General features: G+C 35.6%; 1 protein-coding gene across 1 annotated transcript; it reads left to right on the top strand.

Annotated features, from left to right (window-relative positions):
- Positions 1–291: 291 nt before the first annotated feature.
- Positions 292–22,420, top strand: DDHD2 (DDHD domain containing 2; the record flags this gene model as incomplete). The annotated part of the gene is given in 18 exon segments (XM_081127961.1): positions 292–325; positions 328–510; positions 995–1,185; positions 1,951–2,040; positions 3,128–3,248; positions 4,569–4,658; positions 5,591–5,726; positions 7,289–7,497; positions 7,767–7,834; positions 8,656–8,772; positions 9,875–9,970; positions 11,718–11,843; positions 11,945–12,100; positions 12,371–12,473; positions 12,600–12,770; positions 13,510–13,672; positions 17,300–17,407; positions 17,869–22,420. Coding segments are annotated over 17 exon segments (2,136 nt in total). The 3' UTR covers positions 17,382–17,407; positions 17,869–22,420.
- Positions 22,421–22,455: the final 35 nt, after the last annotated feature.

Below are 22,455 nucleotides of genomic sequence, written 5' to 3' on the forward strand. Positions count from 1 at the left end.
GCAGTTTTCTGAGAGAATTAGGAGATCAGTACAAAGTGGTTGGTCTGACTACAAGAAGCATTTTGTTTAAAGCCCTCTCCTCACCACCCTCCCCAATCCAGCTATTATTATAACTTATAAATTAATAGCTGTTTTAAATTGTGTAACTCCCTTAGGTTGTTGGGGTTTTTTGTTGTTTTGCAGAAATGACTCCTTAAAATGACCAGTTGTGTCTGTGAACAATTACACTGTTAATAGAAGGAAAATAATTTTTCTGATAGTTTTCTTTTATCTTGTGTTTTAGAGAGAGACATGTCAACAGTGGAATCACGCCAGGAACAGTTGACTCATCAGATCCATCCCCATCACCAAACTCTTGTAGTTCCTTTGAGCTAATAGACATGGATGCTGGCAGTTTGTATGAACCAGTTTCTCCTCATTGGTTTTATTGTAAGATAATAGATTCTAAAGAGACATGGATTCCTTTCAACTCTGAGGACTCACAGCAGCTGGAAGAGGCATATGGCTCTGGTAGGAGAAAAATGATGACCAAGAGCCCTAGCCGGTTTGGCTCCCTGGTTAGAGCATCTTCCCGGGGACTGAAGCGTCCTGGGTTCGATTCCAGCCAAGGGCACATACCTTTGTTGTAGGCTCCATCCTCACCCGGGTGGGTCAGGGTGCATGTGGGAGGCAACCAACTGATGTGTCTCTCTGACATTGTTTCTCTCTTTCTCTCTCCCTTCCACTCTCTCTGAGAAGCAATGGAAAAAAATATATCCTCGGGTGAGGATTGAAAAACAAAACAAACAAAAACCAAGAATGGTTTTGATGGTTTGTAAAAAATTACTGGGGAAAAAAAAAAAAGCAATTGAATTCCATTTTGTTTAATGTTTATCCAAGTAGAAAATGTTAATTCATGTGTTTTATAACATTATTTAGAGTATAACTCAGAACTGTATTTTGGGAGATTTATTTTGATATATGTACTTCTTTTCCTCTTCTCAATTCTTGATAGGAAAAGATTGTAATGAGAAAGTTGTCCCCACTGATGGGGGCCGGTATGATGTTCATTTGGGGGAGAGGATGCGGTACGCTGTATACTGGGATGAGCAAGCATCAGAAGTGAGACGATGTACCTGGTTTTACAAGGGAGACAAAGATAATAAGTATATTCCCTACTCGGAGAGCTTCAGCAAAGTATTAGAGGTATTCCTTTGACCCTTTTAAACTCATTTTCTTAATATTTTTCCTTATTTAATAATATTTTCTTCCTCTGTGACTTATATTTTTTTGATATTTTCAGGAAGAGTTTGGTTCTAACTGCACACAGTTTGTAGCCTTTCTTTTTGCAAGTTAGTTTCAGGATAAAATAGTTTTAGTTCCAGATTTTAAAATATACTATGGAAATTGTTATGCTTTTAAACGAAAAAGTATTTTCCCTAATGGTGATTATTGTCAATATTTAAACTATGACCACAGGATTGTCTTTTTGTCTTTTATTTTTCCTGCTCTGAAAACAGTCTGAAATTTGCTTAAATTGGAGTAGAACATTAATATTATTGAAATAAATGTATAAAAATGTGAACAATGATTATCTTTAGTCTAGATGATGGAATTAGGGTTGATATTTTTTCTTTGTCCTATACTATTAATGTTGTATTTTAAAAGAATTTAAAAATAAATTTGATAAATCAAGAGAAAAAACTATATAATTTTATGGAAAATATACATGCATTAATATTATTGAAAGAAATATATCATGATGTGAAAAATACTTATCTCCAGTCTAGATGATAGAAGTAGGAGTGATTTTTTTTCTTTGTCCCATACTATTTGTTGTAATTTTAAAATAAATTCAGTTAATTGGAATAGGATATTATTGTAATTGTTTATTTAGCAGTATCCTCTTGAAAACGTTTAGTTTTAATAGGAAAGCAATGAGAGAAATCTAATGAAATGTTTTCTTTTAAGGAAACTTACATGCTTGCTGTAACTCAGGATGAATGGAAAAAGAAACTGGAGTCTCCCAACAGAGAAATTATTGTATTACACAATCCAAAGGTAAAGCAAATTAAAAGCCTTTCTCTAATGTTGGGATTAAATGTTAATTGTATTACTAAGGAGAACTTCATTGGTTTCTTTTTCTTAGGGATTCTACTTAACCTTCGGGAATTTTATATTACAGTAACAATTATGAAACTTAAAACTTGAAGCCACCACCATTATTTACCTTGTTCAGTTTATACAATATAATTTTCTTAGGGAAAATTATGCCTCTGTAGATTATTACTGATACATTATGTAGCATGTTTTCCGTGTGTAGGAAAGTCTTTTAGCCTGCCTGGCCCAGCGTGGCTCAGAAGTTGAGCATCTACCTAGGATCCAGGAGATCGAGGTTCTATTCCTGGTCAGGGCATATGCCCGGGTTTGGGGCTCAGTCACCAGTAGGGGGTTGTGTAGGAGGCAGCTGATCAAAGACAACTCTCTCATCATTGATGTTTCTATCTCTCTCTCTCCCTCTCCCTTCCTCTCTTTGAAATCAACAAAGGTATTTAAAAAAAAAAAAAGTCTTTTAGCTTGATGTGTGTTTTTCTTTTTTTAGCTTTATTGAGGTAAAGTTGACAAAATTATAAGATATTTATTTTTTTTAATCCTCGCCTGAGGATATTTTTATTGATTTGAGAGAGAGAGAATCATGGAGGTGGGAGAGGAGCATCCATCCATACCTCCTGTACACACCCTGACTGGGGATCGAACCCACAACCTAGGTATGTGTCCTGACTGGGTATGGAACCCACAACCTTTTGGTGTACAGGATGACACTCAATCAATTGAGCCACCTGGCAGGGCATAAGATATTTAAATTGTATAGCATTAGCTAAAAAATTTTCAGGGTTCTCATTTCCATAGCTGTAGGAGTTGCATATCAAAAGTCCAGTTGAAATTTGACTATGTATTATGTTTTGAAAGATGTTCCTGCCCTTTAGGATGTATAAATGTCTTGAATGTACAGAATCTTTATATCTAGTCATTGTGAATGTTTCATTTAATTTTATTTATTAAGCTACTTTAGAACCAGAAAAATTCAGTGGTATGTGCTTAAAATAGCTTATAGGATTAAAGTTTTTGACATTTTTTTCTATTTAAGCTTATGGTGCATTACCAGCCAGTTGCAGGGTCTGATGAATGGGGTTCAGCACCCACAGAGCAGGGTCGACCAAGAACAGTGAAGAGAGGGGCGGAGAACATCTCTGTCGACATTCATTGTGGTAATGTCAATTGTTAATTTTTTTTTAATCTTCTGATATACTTATTTACTTATGGCTTAAATTGTGACCTTTTTTCTATGGATTTGGATTACCTCAAGGTTTAAAAATAATCTTTAATTGTACAAGCTTATTTGGAATTAATATTAGTATCACTTCATCTACTAAGAATCTTAATAAATACAGAAATCTCTTTTAAAGTTGTTAAGTACATCTGGTAGGATGGGTAAAATTTGGCAGTACTGATTAGGGATTCCTTAAGTACAGATGCACTGATTTAGTCCTAATTCTATGAAAAGCGACTCCACCTATTTGATTAGAAGTTTAGTATTGGTAACTCCTGTTGTTGAAGATTTTCAACTAAGGAAAACTATTTTTTAGGATGACCTTGGTGGTTACTCATTGCTATCTAGGGTCATTTATGGTTGGTTTTATAATGTATTTAACTGGATTATAAAATTCCTTTTATCTTGCAGAGGAGATAGCTTGTCTCTTGGACAAAGTCTTAGACTTACTATAATTAAAAAGATGGGTTTAAAGTTTCAGGCTTCAAATACGTGCCAGACATTATTGGTACAATTGATAAAAATGGAATATTAGATAAAATTATTTTGTTAATGTTAAAAATTGCCTGAATTCAATAACTGCACTGTGGTTATATAAGAGAATAATCTTAGGATATACACATTAAAATATTAAAGGGTTACAGAGACAGGTGTGATATGTGCAATCTGATGTATGCAGCCTGCTTCCAGCTGGTTCAGCAAATAAGTGTATACACACACACAAATACACACAGAATAATAAAGCAAATGTGGTAAATGTTAAAGTGTTGAGTCTGTGTACAAAGTACATGTGAGTTTCTGTAGTACTCTTCAAGTTTTCTGTAAGATTGCAGTTATTTCAAAGGAAAAAAGTGTTAAAAACCTGAAAATTTTTTCACAGATTTACTTTAAGATAAATTAGAAACAATGTAGAGTGGGTGGGGAGAAATTAACCAAAGAATTTATGTGCATATATGCATAACCCATGGACACAGACAATAATAGTGTGGTGAAGGCCTGGGGTGGGGGATGGTTGCGGGCTAGAAGGGGTCAATGGGGGAAAAAGGGGGACATCTGTAATACTTTCACAATAAAGATAAAAAAGAAAAAGTAAAATCACTGTATGTTTAGTAGTTATGTATAGGATTATTTTTGTCCTTTAAATTATCTGCTTATATTTTATCTTGCCTGTTTTTATAACCTATTCATTGTGAATGTTTGATTTTAGAATATGTGACTAGTTATATAGAATAATTTTTCTTTTTAATTTTGTTTATAGGGGAACCTTTACAAATAGACCACTTGGTTTTTGTAGTCCATGGAATTGGACCAGCTTGTGACCTCCGCTTTCGAAGCATTGTACAGTGTGGTAGGTTTGCAAAGCATTTAAGGTTAGGTCACTTAAGGGGAGTATTAGTCATTGCTCCTGTGAGTTAAAGTGTTGTCTTTAGTCTGTTGTCTCGGCTGCATAATAAGATTTGGAGAGCTAAAGACAGGTCACAAGGTAGTAAAGCTTCCCAGCTTAGACCTAAAGTACTAGTAAATTCCTTAGGCTAATAGTTTATATTCTTAACTAATAATTCTTGAGTGAACAAGCACTTAATCTTTATAAAATCCTTTTATGATGTGATGGTCCTATGACTAACCATTCCAAATTTAAGGGACTGTAAGTATGATACAGTTTAAATGAATAACGGAAGCTTCAGTCATTTTTGTAATTCATACTGTGATAACCCTCTTGATATTCTAAGTGGAATATTTTGGTCATTAGCATAACTTGATTTTGAAAGGTAGTATCCTCTAAAACTTGATGGTATTCAAAGTCTAATTGTCCCAATTTGAGAGTCTTATCCTACTAGCTAATGCTTCTAAGCATAAACCTTAGAAGGTTAAGATTGACATAATATGAATTTCAAACAGCTGTGTATTTTTCAAAAATCTGAAATATTGGGTAGTGGTTGTTTGTAAGAACCAGAAAGTTAGAATAAGAATCTGACTGCAAGTCATGTGATATTTTTCTTTCCTTTTTAAAATTGAAACAATGCCCATGACACATTAGAAATTTTGAAGTCAGCTTTTTCTTTGAGGAAATGTATTGTGTGGTAAAAGCAAGTATTAAAGGAACAGCTTTTCTTAATATGCATTCATAATTTTTCTGAATACCACTTTGCTATTTTTGACTCAAGTAAATGTATGTTCTAAGCAAATGTAGATAGAGAGTATAATTATGTGATCTGTTGCATCTTAATTCTGCAAATTCATTGCTTCAGTGTTGATGCGTAAGTTAATTTTCTCTTCCAGTTAATGATTTTCGCAGTGTTTCCTTGAACCTGCTGCAAACACATTTTAAGAAAGCCCAAGAAAATCAGCAGATTGGGAGGGTAGAATTTCTTCCAGTCAACTGGCACAGTCCCCTGCATTCTACTGGTGTGGATGTGTGAGTAATACCAACCATGATTGTAATATGTTCTCCGATCATTGATATGCTTAGGGACATTTGTGCTGTAAGTGACTGTATATTTAAAATTTTGTTTTAACAAAAAGTTTTTTGTACTCCTATGTCTTTTTTTTTTTTAAGAGATATATTATTAAATGCTAACTAACCCCTTAGTTTAACTAGTCCAAGTTAGGAATAAAGAGCTGAGTGCATTTTCTTCTAGTATGTTTTACTGGCTCATTAGTATTTACTATTACAGCTTTTTTATTTCTTTAGCATTAAAGTCAAACATTGCTTTCTTCCTATAGAGTATAAGCATTTCTGTCTTCAGATGTCAAAAACCAGCCTCCCTCAAGATGTATATAGTATTTTGTTGTTTCTGTTATTATGATCATATTTAGATAATATTTGTCCAAATTTGGGAAAAAAGGAAATTCCCAAACATTGAGTTATTAGCATTTATAATTGAGGTATAATTGGTACAACTATTTTTTATTTTTTTTATTTTTTAATGTCTTTATTGATCTCAAAGAGAGGAAGGGAGTGGGAGAGAGAGAAACATCAGTGATGATAGAGTCATTGATCAGCTGCCTCCTGTGTACCCTCTACAGGGGATTGAGCCCTCAACCCAGGCATATGCCCTAACAGGGTATCGAATCGTGGTCTCTTGGATCATAGGTCGATCTCAACCACTGCTCCATACCGCCTGGGCAGTACCACTAGTTTTACATGATGGCTTTCTTAAGTTCCAAGCCCAATAGTTTTGTTTGTAAATTTTATGGTAACGTCAGGGAAGGTTTCTTTATATTAAGGATATTCAGCTATGGACTCTCCTGCCCGGCCAGCGTGGCTCAGCAGTTGAGCATCGACCTATGATCCAGGAGATCGCTGTTCAATTCTGGTCAGGGCATGTGCCTGGGTTTGATCCCCAGCAGGGAGTGTGCGGGAGGCAGCAGATCAGTGACCTCTCTCATCATTGATGTTTCTCTCTCTCCCTCTCCCTTCCTCTCTCTGAAATCAATAAAGATATATTAAAAATAAATAAATACTTTTTTAAAAGAAAGTACTTTTAATAAAATATAACTGTAATACCATTATCACACCTGAAAAGATTCTTAGTACCAGCAAATACAGTGTTGTTTTCCAATTTTCTAATCTCATTTATACACATATATATTTATATATATACACACACACACATATATGCAAATACAAATGCACACATATATACATAGTTTAAACTGGAATTCAAGTATGCCTTTTAAGTCTCTCCTAATCTCTTGATTACTTTTCTGTCTGTTATTTTCTTGCAGTTTATGTATTGAAGAAACAGTTGTTTGTCTTGTAGAGCTCACACTCTGAATTTTGTTATCCCTTTGGATTCATTAAGCATTTCTCTCTGTCCTGTATATTTTCTGTAAATTGATAGTTGTCTCTTGCATCTTTAAATATCTAAGTCTAAGTTTGGAGGCTAAGCTAGATAACTTAGAGGAAGTTATAGAACTTCCTAGAAGTTATAGGAAGTTTGGTTTTCTGCTAAAAATATCTTTCCTTTTTTCCAGAGATCTACAGCGAATAACCCTGCCCAGCATTAACCGCCTCAGGCACTTTACCAATGACACAATTCTGGATGTCTTCTTCTACAATAGCCCCACCTACTGTCAAACTATTGTGGACACAGTTGCTTCTGAAATGAACCGAATATATAAACTTTTTCTGCAGAGGAATCCTGATTTCAAAGGGGGTGTATCCATTGCTGGTCATAGTTTAGGTAACAAATGAATTCTCTGTAACCAGAGAGGACAATCACATTTTTAGGACATCTGTTTTTGAAAAACAATGTCTTTTATCAGTATCAGATTCAGAGGTCTAGAACTTGTTTGTGATGAAGAATTTGGAAAGGGTTGGAAGGGTGGTGGTGGAGTGGAAAGAAGACTCCTCCTTCATAGATTTTGCTACATGGGTAATTGGCTTATTATTTTTTTGTATAAAAGACAGCTATTTAGAAATTGTCCCTTCTTTCTTCTATTTTATTTATAGGTTCGCTTATATTGTTTGATATCCTAACAAATCAGAAAGATTCTTTGGGGGATATTGACAGTAAAAAGGTAATTTAGATGTTCAGATAGGTTCTCTTTTCTTAGTAAGGATTTTTAGATTTTAGACTTATTTTTTGTTTTTCATTTAGTTTAGTCTCATACCATAACTTTAAATTTACATTTATTTTAACAGACTTGTAATTATCTCTGTCATTCTTGGATGATAGAAGCAAGACAGTAATATGCTTCTACAAATATTTACCACATCCTAAAATAACTATATGTATCGTATTTCCCATTATAAATATGCACTACTGATCTATTATTAGAATTATAAAATTGTTGATTTGATATGGAATTTGCATATGATAAAATGAAGAGTGAATTAGATGCAAATTGATATAATTTATAGTAATTGTTTGAAAGCAGTGGGAGGACTTAATGTTTAAACATCTTTTAGTAAAACAAAGTCCTGTGAACACTCATCTGTACTGCTGAGTTAGTACTTGGCATACACTGTCATGTATGTTTTCTCTTTTTAATGCAAATATCCTGTGAGTTCTTCCAGGGCAGGGGCTTTGCCTTAAATTGTTTTACGTCTTAGACACTGTATCCCTAATAAGAGCTCAGTAAATGTTTTGCTAATGATAGTGAACAATGCTTTGATAAATATTCACTCGTTTATTTATTTTAAAACTCATGCAGTTTTAAATGAAGTTGCAGACACTTAAAGATCACCTCTTAATTTGTTTTGTACAAATCACAGTTTAAAGTAAAGATCCATCTCTGTGGAAGTCTTATGTAGTACATGTCTTTATTGTAAAACAGTATTAATAAAGGAACATCTCAGCAACTGTACAGAATAAGGAACTTTACAATTTAACTTTTAGGATTTGCAAAACATGGATCAAGGAGACACACGGACACTAGAGGAAGATCTGAAGAAACTTCAGCTCACTGAATTCTTTAGTATCTTTGAGAAGGAGAAAGTAGATAAGGAAGCTCTGGTAAAATAGTCTTTTAAAACTTTATGCCGTACCATTTTCAGTATTTTTGTTTCTTATCTTCTTCATACTGCTTAGTAAGATCCTGCCCTTTCGAAGCACTTTAGTCATAAATACTTTGTTATCATTAGTAATGTTCTTTAGCATTACTTATGTGTTTTAAAGTCATATCAAATGATCTTTGCTTTGTTGGAGTTTAAAGTTCAGAGGAGTCATGTTGATATACGTATAGCAATAGGGCAAAGATTAAAACAGAAAACATGAGAGCAAGAATAAATGACCAGAAACTATTCCAACTCTTATTTTCTGTTATAAGAGCTCTACTGTTGATATTTGCCTGTTTGTTTTTGGTTTTTTGCTGCTTATGTTGCGTTTTTACTCTGGTTTGCGATACATGCATTCAGCAGGTATTTAGTAAATGCTCACTGTGATCAGGCACACTATACCAAGTACTGAAGATAGGGAGGGTGGTGACAAGACAGATATGGTCCCTAACCTCATGGAGTTTATAGTTTAGTGCGAAAGACACATATTAAGTTATCAAAAACATAATTAAATTACACTTGTGGTAAGTTGTAAGTAGGAAAAGTACACAGTGTTATAAGAATGTGTAGTAGGATGAACTAACATAGTTTGAGAGGGTGAAGGAAGACTACCCTAGTCAGGTGAGTAGCACTTCAGCTGAGATCTTGATTGTTAGTTGTTTCGTGCTCTGTTTGTTCTATGTTCTTACGGCTTGTGTCCATGAGTAGGAATATAAACTCTCAGTAATGTGACATCCAAGTGAGCATGGACATCACGGAGGGTTTTTCTGTCATGAGTTAGATCCTACTTCTGTTTATTTTTTCAATAATATAATGTTTTCTGTATTACTATAGCATTGATACTATAGTATTGATATTGATACTTATTCTTTTTTAGGCTCTTTTATGAATGAAATACTATTTCCTTTTCTGAGTTATTAATGATGTACCACTAGGGAGCCCTAGTAATATAAAGCAAAGAAAAGCACAGTACTTAGGTCTCACTCTTCTCAAAGAACAGGACATTTAATTGATTTTATTTTGCCTAGAAATAAGAAAGATATTTGATTTTCTATTCCTAGGCTTTATGTACAGACAAAGATCTTCAGGAAATGGGAATTCCCTTAGGACCAAGAAAGAAGATATTAAATTACTTTAGGACCAGAGAAAATTCAATGGTATGGACTTAATGTAGCTTATCGCAGTAAACAATTTTTTTCTTTTAATTCTCACCCAAGGATTTTTTTCCATTGCTTTTCAGAGAGAGAGAAACATTGATGTGAGAGAGACACATCGATTGGTTGCCTTCCACCTGCCTCGACTGGGGTGGGGATCGAGCCTGCGACTGAGGTATGTGCCCTTGGCTGGCATCGAACCCGGGACCCTTCAGTTCGTGAGCCGATGCTCTAATCACTGAGCAAAACTAGCCAGGGTGGTAAACAGTTTTTGACATCGTTGTATCCTTTTGCTTTGTGAAGTGTTTAGGGAGCTAAGTAATTTTGTTAATTGATTTTTGGCTCTGTTTTTAGAAATGAAACACATTTATTAATACCTTAAAGATATTATTAACTTCAGAAGTCTTATCTCCCCAACTCTTGCTACAATTCCATTTTTCTTTTTTTGTCTTATAACCACTTTATTGAAATATAGTTTCTATCACATACCATAAAATTCTCCCTTTAAGAGTATACAGTTCAGCCCTGGCTGGGTAGGTTAGATGGTTAGAGCATCATCCCGATATGCCAAGGTTTTTGGTTCAATCCCCAGTCAGAGCATGCACAAGAATCAACCAATGAATGCATGCATAAATAAGTGGAACAACAAATCGACGCTTCTCTCTGCCTTCTTCTAATAAATAAAAAAATAAGTAAAAAGTATACAATTCAGTGGTTTTTAATATATTCAGAGTTGTGTAACCATTACCACTGTCTAATTCCATTACCCCCCAAGAACCTCATACCCTTTAGCAGTCACTCCCCATTCCTCCCTCCTATGAATCACTGATCTATTTTCTGTCTTTATGGATTTCTTATTCTGGCATTTCATATAAGTGGAATCATACAATATGTGCCCTATTATAACTGGCTTCTTTCGCTTAGCATAATATACTCAAGGTTTATCCATGTTGTAACACTACTGTTACATTCAGTTTGTTTGGCCACTGAATTCCTTTCCATATTTTAGTAGTTAATTATTATTATTTTTTTGTGTGTGTTAATCCTCACCAAAGGGTATTTTTTCCATTGTTTTTTAGAGAGACTGGAAGGGAGGGGGGAGAGAGAGGAATAGGAGAGAAACATCGATGTGAGAGAGACACATTGATTGGTTGCCTCTCACACTCGCCCTGGTCGGGGTCCGGGATTGCACCTGCAACCCAGGTACATGCCCTTGACCAGGAGTGGAACTTGAGACCCTTTAGTATGTGGACCGACACTCTAACAACTGATCTACCTCAGCCAGGTTAACTATTTTTTAACTCTTAGCAGGTTGCTCAGTTCTTATTTAAGGCCCAGTATTTGCATCATTTTCTATTCCCACAGATATTCTACTTACACTTTAATTAGAAAGGCACAGTACTTCACTGAACTCCTTAGCAGTCCTTAACGTTCTTTTCCACAGTTCTCTGCTATTGTTTCCTCTCATGTGGTTGCCTAAAGTTTCTACTGCTGCCCAGATGGCTGTGTACAGCTTTCATCATTTTAGAGCATGTAGGGATGTCAGTTCGTAATTTAAGCAAACTTTTGTTTTTATCACTTTTATTTTGTTTTCATCAGCTTTATCTTGTTTTCTGAGAGACTTTTCCTGGAATTATTGGCTGTCATTTCAGAACTTTCCCATGCATTTTTTCAAACCAGTAGAAAACTCTATAATCCTTTGGATATCTTTATTACATAGCAGCTCCACAAACTATTTTTTATTCTTTAGGGTATTAATAGACCAACTCTGCAATCAGCTTCAGGGGTGAATATGTCTAATATCCCCAAAGAATCGGAGTTCTGTATAAGTGCTGATGGTACTGGACATGACTATATGGATGTTGGCATTGGGCAGGTAACGATACTACTTCTCATTGTTCATTTTATTGCCTGCAATTCATATGGTAACAGGTGTAACTTTTGTTATTGAGAGATGCTTTTATTTTCTCCTTCCAGGTATCTGTAAAATACCCCCGACTCATCTATAAACCAGAAATATTCTTTGCCTTTGGATCTCCCATTGGAATGTTCCTTACCGTCCGAGGACTAAAAAGAATTGATCCCAACTACAGATTTCCAACATGCAAAGGTTTCTTCAATATTTATCACCCTGTAAGCATTGGACAGCTCTTGTGGTTTACCTGAATATTAGGGCTTATTGGTAAAGAGCATATGATTTTCTGTTGTGTTGATTTACTTTTTATGTATTATTCTCTAGTAATGAGATAACTTACAAATAGTATTATTTTGGAAGTGGTGTGACAGAACAACTACATTTAAAAAAAATTAGCTTATAATCATTCTTGCCTGATACACATTAGCAGTTCCTCAGACTATTTTTCTTCAGCAGAGGTGTATGTAGCTATTGTTTTTCCTATGTAGTTTGATCCTGTGGCCTATAGGATTGAACCAATGGTGGTCCCCGGAGTGGAATTTGAGCCAATGCTGATTCCACATCATAAAGGCAGGAAGCGGATGCACTTAGGTAAGACTGAGTACAGAACTTGATCATTCCAGTGTGACTGGATGGACCTCATTCACTTTGTTTAGCTGTGTTGGACCCTAAACTCATTGTAAACTGTGTAATGTTCTTTATTCATATGTATTTCAGAACTGAGGGAGGGCTTGACCAGGATGAGTATGGACCTTAAGAACAACTTGCTAGGTTCACTGCGGATGGCCTGGAAGTCTTTCACCAGAGCTCCATACCCTGCCTTACAAGCTTCTGAAACTGCAGAAGAAACTGAAGCAGAACCTGTATCAAGCTCAGAGAAGCCTAATGGTCAGTGACACTGTACACATTGATTTCCTACATCAGGCCTGAGACAAGGGAATTCGTTGTGTATAGTTCTTGTTCTCAGAGACAAGGGAATTCGTTGTGTATAGTTCTTGTTCTCAGAGGGACTTCTTACTTGGCCCTTTTTGTTGTATAGGACCGATGCTATGAGACCTATTATGCTGTCTTCTCTGCTAGCCTTTTCTAATCATCTAATAGTCAAATTATGGAAGAACATTTTTTGTGAGGAAGAATGTGAAGAGAAGCCAAGCATCTAATGAGGCTTTAAAACATCCCCAACTTGGGAACTATGGGAGTGATGTAAGAGCCTACTCTCTGAAACAGGTTGCTTTTACAGGGGAATGTCTGTGTATTCATGGATCAGTTTATTTTCCTGGCTGAGAACGAGCTAGGATACTCTTCTCTTAATTTCAGCTAACATTGCATTCTTTTGATTTAGTTTTCAGCTGTCTAAATTAGAGTTTTATCCCTGCTTGCATTTAGTTGATAAACCAGAGGGAAATGAATTAGCTATCAGAGGTGCAGGAAAGAAAGAAAAAAAAAGGAATTAGACAGAATCAGTGTGACTTAAGAACCTGTAAAGGAATGAGAGCAGGAAGATGGGAGAGAGCTTTTTTAACAGAGTAGCTCATCCCTTTCAGTAACTTGGAGTCTGAGGGGAAGTAAGGACAACCTTGGAGGACTGGAAGCTTTTAGATTCTTATTATGATTCTTCCATATATAGATGTTAACACAGAAGAGACCTCTGAGGCAGTTAAAGAAGAAGTCCCCCCCATCAATGTGGGAATGCTGAATGGAGGCCAACGCATTGACTACGTGCTGCAGGAGAAGCCCATTGAGAGTTTCAATGAGTATTTATTTGCTTTACAAAGCCATCTATGCTACTGGTAAGTGTTGAGGTGCGTGTGTTTTCCCCTCAATTGTTTTGTTTTCTTGGTCTAATTGTTTCGCAGTCTCCAGGGAACCACTGATCTGCTTCTGTCACTATAGATTAGTTTGCACATGACTTTTATATAAATGGAATCAAACTATTATACTCTTATTTTGTGTGTACGGCTTCTCTCATTCATCCATGTTGTATCAGTAGTTCTCTCCTTTTTATTGCTGAGTAGTATTCCATTGTATGAATATATCACAATTTGTTTAGCCATTCACCTGTTGATGACCATTTGGGTTGTTTCCAATTTAGGGCTATTACCTAACTGCTATGTTCAAGACTTTTTATGAACATAGTCTTTAATTTCTCTTGGGTAAATATCTAGGAGTAGAATGACAGGTAAAATGATTTTTTAAAAGAAACTGCCAAACTTTTTTCTGCCAGCATTTTCCATTCTCAGCAGCAGTGTTTGAGAGTTTCAGTTGCTCTATATCCTCAACACTTGGTATGATTAGTCTTATGATTTGTCTCTTAACCTTTGTAAATGGGTTGTAATGGCACCTCATTATGGTTTTAATTTGCATATCCCTAATGCATAATGATATTGAGCATATTTTCATGTGTTTACTGTCCATACATCTTCTTTGGTGTATGATCTATTCAGATCTTTTCCCCATTAAAAAAATTGCAGGAATTTTTTCTATGTTCTAGTTACAAGTCCTTTTCAGGTTTGTTTTTCCTCAGGATGTGGTTTGTTTTTCATTTTGTTTTGAAGAGCAAAAGTTTTTGATTTTAATGAAATCCAATTTATTGACATTTGCGCTTTTTTGACATTTAAGAAATCTTTGCCAAATCTAGTCATTAAGATTTCGCCTGTGTTCTAGAAGTTACATTGTTTTAGCTTTTATAGTTGTGTCTATGATCTATTTTGGTTTGAGTTTATTTTTAATACGGTGTGAGATAAAGATTAAGGGTTGTTGTTTTGCATGATTATCCAATTGCATTTGTTGATAAGTTTATTGAGGTGGAGAAACCACTGAATTGCCTTGGCTATATTTTGTTCCATTGATCTTTTTGTTTGTTGTTATGCCAGTAAAACATTCTTGATTACTATAGGTTTGTAAATCTTTAAATTAGGTGGTGGGTCCTTCAACTTTATTATTTGAAGTTATTTCCACAGAGGTATGTTTTAGAATGAACTTGAGCCCTGGCTGGTGTGGCTCAGTTGGTTGGATCAACATCCCATACACCAAAAGGTTGCGGGTTCAATTCCAGGTCAGGGCACATAACTGGCTGTGGGTTTGATCCTCCATCAGGGTGCATGTGGGAGGCAACCCATCAGTGTTTCTCTCTCTCTCCCTTTTTTCCTCTCTCTAAAATTTAAAAAAAAAAAAAAAGAGCTTGTTAATTTCAACCAAAAATCTTCCTGGGACTTTGATTGCGATTGCATTTTATCTGTAGATCAATTTGGGGAAAATTGACATCTTAATAGGGAGTCTTCTGATCCACAGACATGGTGTCTCTGTGTACTTTGGTCTTTACTTTCTCTCAGCAGTGTTTTGTAGTTCTCAATGTATGTATCGTGTACACTGTAGCTTTAAATTGCATTTCTCCTATGCTCCTTTTTCTCTTCAGATTGAATACATCTTAAAATTGCATTCCTCCTATTATGAATAAGGTCGAAGCACCTTAGCATATACTTAAGGACCTTTCTATCCTTTTCTGGGAATTATATTTGCCCTTTATTCTCTCCTATATTGAAATGTTGGGGGGGGGGGGTATGTGTGTGTTTATTGATTAGTCTGCAGTGAGTTGCAAATACCTTTTCCCCAGTTTGTCTTTGACATTGCATACACTGGTTTTTGCTTAGTAGAAAATTTTCATTTTTATGTAGTCAAAATTTTTTTTCCTTTTTGGCTTCTATAATTTGTGTTATACTTAAATCTTTCTTTCTTTCCAAAGAATTTCTTACCACAGTTCATTCTGATATTTTATGGTTTCATTTTTACATTTAAATTTTTGATTCACTTCAAATTTATCCTAATAAGGTTTGGATTGATTCATGTCATTTTCAGATGGCTATCTAGTTGTTGCAACAGTTAATAGATTTGAGATTTTTCTAACTTTATTAAATTCCTATATGTATTATATTAAATTCCTATATGTGTTTAGGACTATCTCTGAACTTCCTATTCTTTTCTATTGATACATTTTTTTATGCATCAGGATCATACCATTTTAATATCACACCATTTAAAATCCCCCCTTGCCCTGGCCAGTGTGGCTCAGTTGGTTGGAGCATCGTCCCATACACCAAAAGGTTGCTGGTTCGATTCCCCGTTGGGGCACATACCTAGGTCGCGAGTTTGATCCGTGATCGGGTATAGCAGGCAACTGATCGATGTTTCTCTCTCACATTGATGTTTCTTTCTCTCTTTCTTCTTCCCTTCCTCCTAAAATAAATAAATAAATAAAGTCCCCTCCTTGTTGGCATATGAGTTTCTTAACCTGAGGTATGTATATGGAGTTTGGGGGGGATAGAGAAAGTCTTGAATCCAGTGGAATCTGTTTATAATTTTGGGTATATATGTAAATGTGATCTTTTCTGGGGAGAAATCCATAGGTGTCATTGAATTCTCACAAAGATTCATGACTCAAAAAAAGTTGAATCACAAATCTAGAGCAGTGATTTTCAACCTTTTTCATCTCATGGCACATACAAACTAAAAAAGGTATAATTTCGATTTACAAAAAAAATAAGAAAAAATTACCTACTCTTTTTGCTCCAAAGTGACCTTTTAAAAAATCAGAATCAGGTGCCTATATTTGTATATAAGGATTTTTGGTACCAAGAATTAACCAATCAGACATAACCTTATTATGTGATGTGACCAATAAGATGCATCTCTATTATATGACCTATATATTTATGGTTTAAGATAGGGTATTCACACCAGATGGCTATTGTTGTGTTGGCTGTTGTCATTTTTTTAAATTAGAAAATCTAAGGGAAAAGAGGTCAGTGTCTCTGACTAAAGTCAGGTATTGCATGTTTTAAAAATTCTTGTGGCACACCAGTTGGAAATCACTGCTCTAGAGAAATGTTAAAGCCACATATCCTGAAAGCAGTCCTTCATGAATGTTATTTTTTTAATCCAATTTCTTTATGAGGTAGATATAAGTAATTGCTTGTACATACACAGAGTATCTAGAAGATGCATGAGAAATTGATAACATTGCTTGTCAGAAGATGGGAACTAATGGTTAAGTAACAGGTGGGGGAGACCTCATTATTATGCCCTTGTATATCTTGAATTTTGAACCATGTGATTGTATTATCTTTTTAAGAAAGTAACATTTAAAAAATTAAGGTGAGCAATTAGATAGTTCTTCTATATTGTTCCAAGAATGGAAAGGGAACAGTCCTTGGTCATTTACTGCTAGCTTTTTAATATTACTGGATATAATGCTAGACTTCCAAACCACTGCAAATTACATCACCTTGGAGTCTGACTTTTTGCAGTAGTAAAAAGATGAATTTGCAAGGAGGTCATATAGATTAAATGAGTTAATATATGTAAAGCATCTAGTACAAATGTTAGTTTCTTCTTTTTACAACATATTTTTTTCTCTACAGGGAGTCTGAAGATACAGTATTGCTGGTCCTCAAAGAAATCTACCAAACCCAGGGTATCTTCCTTGATCAGCCTTTACAGTAAAAATGAATCTTCTATGGCTGCCTAATGTAAGTTTTTAAATGTCATGTATATAGTATAGTTCCTACATATTAACATGTTATAAAGAACTATGGGAGTCGGGCTCTTTATAAATATACTTTTCTGTTGCCTGTCACTAAATTCTAGGTTATTATTCATTTTTAGAGGGACTCTGATTAAAATTCATGGGGAAAAGGTGCTATAGTGCTGTGATGTGTGTGTGTGTGTTTGTGCATGCGCTTTGCTAGTGATTTTGTCCAGTAACATATGTCATTTTAGGATCCAAACTCAGAATCTTAATAGTTCTGGTCATCAAAGAGTTACCATGGCAGCAGTTACAGTTTTAATTACAAACAGCCCATCCTGAGATTTAAATTACTCAGCCTTTTTAGATACATATTTTATCTAATGTGTATTAGACTCTGGCATTCTCTGTGGGTACCTTCAAGTTGTGACAGCGTGGTGACCTCTTTTCCCCTCTCTCCCCTAGATGGACATTGAGGGGTCCTTCCCCAGAAATCCACCTGTTTGTTGCTGCAGTTTTTCTCTCCTCAGCTGCATCATTTCTTGCATGTTGCCTGCCACTTACTCACCATTGGGGGCTTTGGAAGATAATCTTCCAGTTTGGGAGTGGAAAAGCAAAGGGAACATACCTTATTACTTTTTACCACTGGCTTCATATAAATACTTGTCATTCTTTCTTCAGCTGGAGATGGCTTGCGTCCTTAATTCTTTGATGATAGTATTTAGGTACCACACTTCATTGCTTATTACATGAGATGGTAGTAAGTCTGCTTTGGGTTTGATTTGTTTTGGGTTGGTAGAAATTTTTCTAGGAAATGTTCTAGTTTGGAAGCAGACTGTTGAGATTCAGCAGGCAATTGGGGTACATTCGTCTCTCATTAGGGTTCTCTGCAATTGAAGGCTAAGTCTAAGTGTATATGGAAAAGGTTGTTGGGTAGTCAAATTCTGTTGATCTGTCTTGTCTTTTCTACAAATTGTGTTATGAAGAAAGACTAAAATGTAGCTTAAATTATTGTTAACTCTCTACAGCTGACTGACAGTTTTATTGCTAGGAATCAATGATGCTATGGTGTTCATTGTTTTTCCAGCTGTTTGGGCTCCTTTGAGAGTCTAAAGTGGACAATTTAGTTCACATTAGGTGCACCTTTATAAAGCAAAGATGTTATATATCTAGATTAAGTCTGACAATTATTTGATAGTAGCTTCTGTTCTTAAGTTGAGAGTAAAGCTATAAAGGCTAAAATTATATAGCCTTGAATAAATAAAATCTCTTAGTTGATTGTATTTATGGTAAAATACAATTTTTGTAAGTCACCTGCCATATTGACTTGAGTGAAGGTAGTATTGGGTGTACTCTTTAAAAACACTTTGTAACATCATTGCCTTCTTAGGTACCTACCATAAACCAGAATGCTTATTTAAAAGGCTCATGGCACAGGCAGTGTTGGTTGAGAGGTTGGTTTGGCTAGGGGGAAAATGTTTCTTAGTCTGAAAGAAAACCTATGCAGTAGCCAAGGAACAGCTACTGTAGAGTCAGTGTCAGAACATGCAAAGCAAGATGTACCTTGAAGAAAACGGGTGAATGTAGACTAATTTTTTCTAAGGCACATGCTCACCACTGTGCTGTAGGTATTTTCTCTCTCATTGGTCAGAATTTGTCAATGTTTTTGCAATATTCTTTGTGATACACTCCTCTCAGATTTCCATAAGCCACTGAGTGGCATAGACAGGCAAGCTGTGTGTGTTTTGTTTTTTAAAATAAATGTTATCATGGTATTGAAAGCACTGGCATTTAACATTCACTTAAGCCATTCCTTTGACAGCAGTGCTCTTTATCCCTTTCTGGAGAGAAAAAGGAAGGGGAAGGTTAATTACTGTCACCCTAGAGATGGTACAGGTAAGATTGGGGTATAGGTCAGAGCCTGGCCTTTCTTTGTTCATCTGCTTCTAAACTAATGCTGACTAAACCACTAAGCAGTTTCGGATAAATTGAATACTTTATTTTCTTTGTATGTAAATTCTGAGTTTGAAATAAGGGTTGAGAATTAAGTAGCATTCAATATATATTACAGGGAAAGTTTCTGCTTTTCATATTAGCAGAATTGGTACTATTTATGAGTAAACCAAAGGACAAGCAAGAATGAGTTCTTATAACCAAAGATGAACAGCATAACTCTCGATAGCTAGATAAACCACCACTTTTTATAAGAAATGTTTCTTTCCTGGTGGCGAGGGCAGGTAGCTGTAAAAGAGCTTTATATCTTGTCTATCCACCTGTGGTATTATCATGACTGCATATTACACAGGGTAATAAGCTTGATTTTTTTTCTCTGGAATCTGAAATATTTATTCATGTAATTGTATAGCTTTATAAAGAAAAGTAATGAAGGAAAATGACTTAGAGCTAGAAATTCTTAAGTATCTTAGGATCTACCAATTTCAAAATCTGCTGAGTAAGGTGAGGTAGCAGAATTCTCTTAGTTTCCCTGTCTGTCCTTAGTAGCTAAATCAGTGGGTAGCCTTATACACAAAGTAATGTTCAGTCAGTAAAGGTTTTCCCAGGACTACATATGAAATGAGTCATCTCAGTACTAGTCTTCTCTGTCCTGGTTGTAATTATACAAAGAAATAATCATATTTACACTTAATTCACTAGCATCTTAGGGAACACATTTCACTAAAAAAGCAGCTCTCTATTCTAAAAGTTAAGAAACATCTAGAAGAAAATACAAATAAGCATTCTAATCATGAAGCAGTGTAATAAGGCAATGGATGCCTTTCTGGCTGGAAATAACAATGAAACATTTAAAAATGATGACCAAATGTATTTCAAATATACTCTTAAGTAACACCTAACATAGCAAGTTTCACTTGATTTGGAGAGCTCCTGGGTTGGTGAACACGTGGAGGTGCTGGGAGAGTGGTGTGCCAGGAGAGGGCATGAAAGCTCCACACCCCTTTCCCATGCCTTGCCCTGTGCATCTCTTCCATCTGGTTGTTCCTGTATTCAGCTGTTGATGTCAGAACATCCAAACCTCCCGCTCTCCTTCCTTGCATGTCCACTCCCTTAATCATTAAGCCCTCAGGACAATTAGGTTCTGGTCAGCATCAAACAGTCTTAGAAACAAAGTCTCAGGTCTAAATAACATGACCATTTTTCTTTTTTGTATATTTTGCAACTTCCCCAAATCTCCAGAAAGATCAGATTTGCTTATTTCTTTTTTGTCCAATTAATAGCCAGATGAAGAGATTTCACAGGGTGATGTCTTAAACAAAGAGCTTCTGTTGTCTTGGAGTTCTAGGGCCCTGGCATGCTGGCATATGAAAGGATTCTGATTCCTCAACCTGGAAGCTCCAATAAGCCTGATTTAAATCCTTTGTTTAGTTGTATATATTTTCTTTAATCACTTTTTATTTTTTAATTACAATTGACATACAATATTATGTTAGTTTCAGGTGCACAACCCAGTGATTAGACATTACATAATTTACTAAGTGACCATCCTGATAAATCTTGTACCCATCTAACACCAGTTTTTAGAATATTAATGACTATATTCCCTATGCTGTACTTTATATCCCCATGACTATTCTGTAACAACCAATTTGCACTTGTTAATCCCTTCACCTTTTTCACCCCTCCTTCCAACCCCCCTGTCAGGTAGCAACCATCACAATGTTCTCTGTGTTTATGAGTTTGTATCTATTCTGCTTGTTTATTGTTTTTTAGATTCAACTGTTGGTAGATAATGTATTATTGCCATTTTATTGTTGATATTTTGATCTTTTTTTTTTCCTAGGAGACCCTTTAACATTTCATGTAATACTGGTTCGGTGGTGAACTCCTTTAGCTTTTTCTTGCTTGGGAAGCTCTTTATATGGTCATCACTTTGAATATTTCTTGCCAATCCCTTCTGGCCTGCACAGTGTCTGTTGAGAAACCAACTGACAGTCTTATGGGAGCTCCCTTGTAGGTAACTGCTTTTCTCTTGCTGCTTTTAAGATTCTTTGTCTTTAAGCTTTTGCATTTTAATTATGATGTGTCTTGGTATGGGCCTTTTTGGGTCCATCTTGTTTGAAACTCTCTGCACTTCCTGGACTTGTATGTCTATTTCTTTCACTAGGTTAGAGAAGTTTTCTGTCATTATATTTTCAAATAGGTTTTCAATTTCTTGCTCGCTCTCTTCTTCTGGTATCCCCTATGATGTGTTGGTACAGGTGAAGTTGTCCCAGAGGTTCCTTACACTGTCCTCATTTTTTTTTGCTGTCCCAATTGGGTGTTTTTTGCTTCCTTATATTCCAAATTGCCGACTTGAGTCTCAGCTTCATCTACTGTTGATTCCCTGTAAATTATTCCTCATTTTAGTTCGTGTAGCCTTCATTTTTTCCATGTCCTTTTTCATGCTGTTGAGGTTCTAAGTTCGTTGAGCATCCTTAGAATCATTGTCTTGAACTCTGCATCTAGATTCCTTGTCTTCATTTTGTGTAGTTCTTTTTCTGGAGTTTTGTCCTGTTCTTTCATTTGGGATGTTTGTCTTCTCATTTTAGCTTCCCTGTGTTTGTTTCTATGTATTAGGTAGAGCTGCTACATCTCCCAGGCTTTGTAGAGTGGCCTAATGTAGTGAGTGTCCTGTAGTGTTCAACCCATCACCCAAGGTGGGTAGTCCAGGTGCATCCCCGGTGTGGTCTGTGTACATCCTCCTGTTGTAGTTGAGCTTTGGTTGCTGTTGGCACATCAGTGGGAGGGATTTTAGTTATCTGTTATTTGCACTATTTCAGTTGTATCATGTGCAATCTCTTGACCAAACTTATTTTAAACTCTAGTAGAGTGTCATTTTATACATAGTCCCAACTCCAGAATTGGTATTGCATATCTTAGCAAAAGAGATTGTTTGCATGGAAAGATTAATAGCACTGATTAGCTTTGTAATATTTTGCACTTTTTGAAATGTCTGTTTTTCTACGTGATTATATTTAAAACTCTAGTAAATACTGAAATAAAACCACATTGACCTGTTGCCTACTGTTACCTGGTTCATCCATCATAAAGAAA

Source organism: Miniopterus schreibersii, assembly GCF_964146895.1.
Source record: "Miniopterus schreibersii genome assembly, chromosome: 2".
Taxonomy (NCBI): Eukaryota; Metazoa; Chordata; class Mammalia; order Chiroptera; family Miniopteridae; genus Miniopterus; species Miniopterus schreibersii.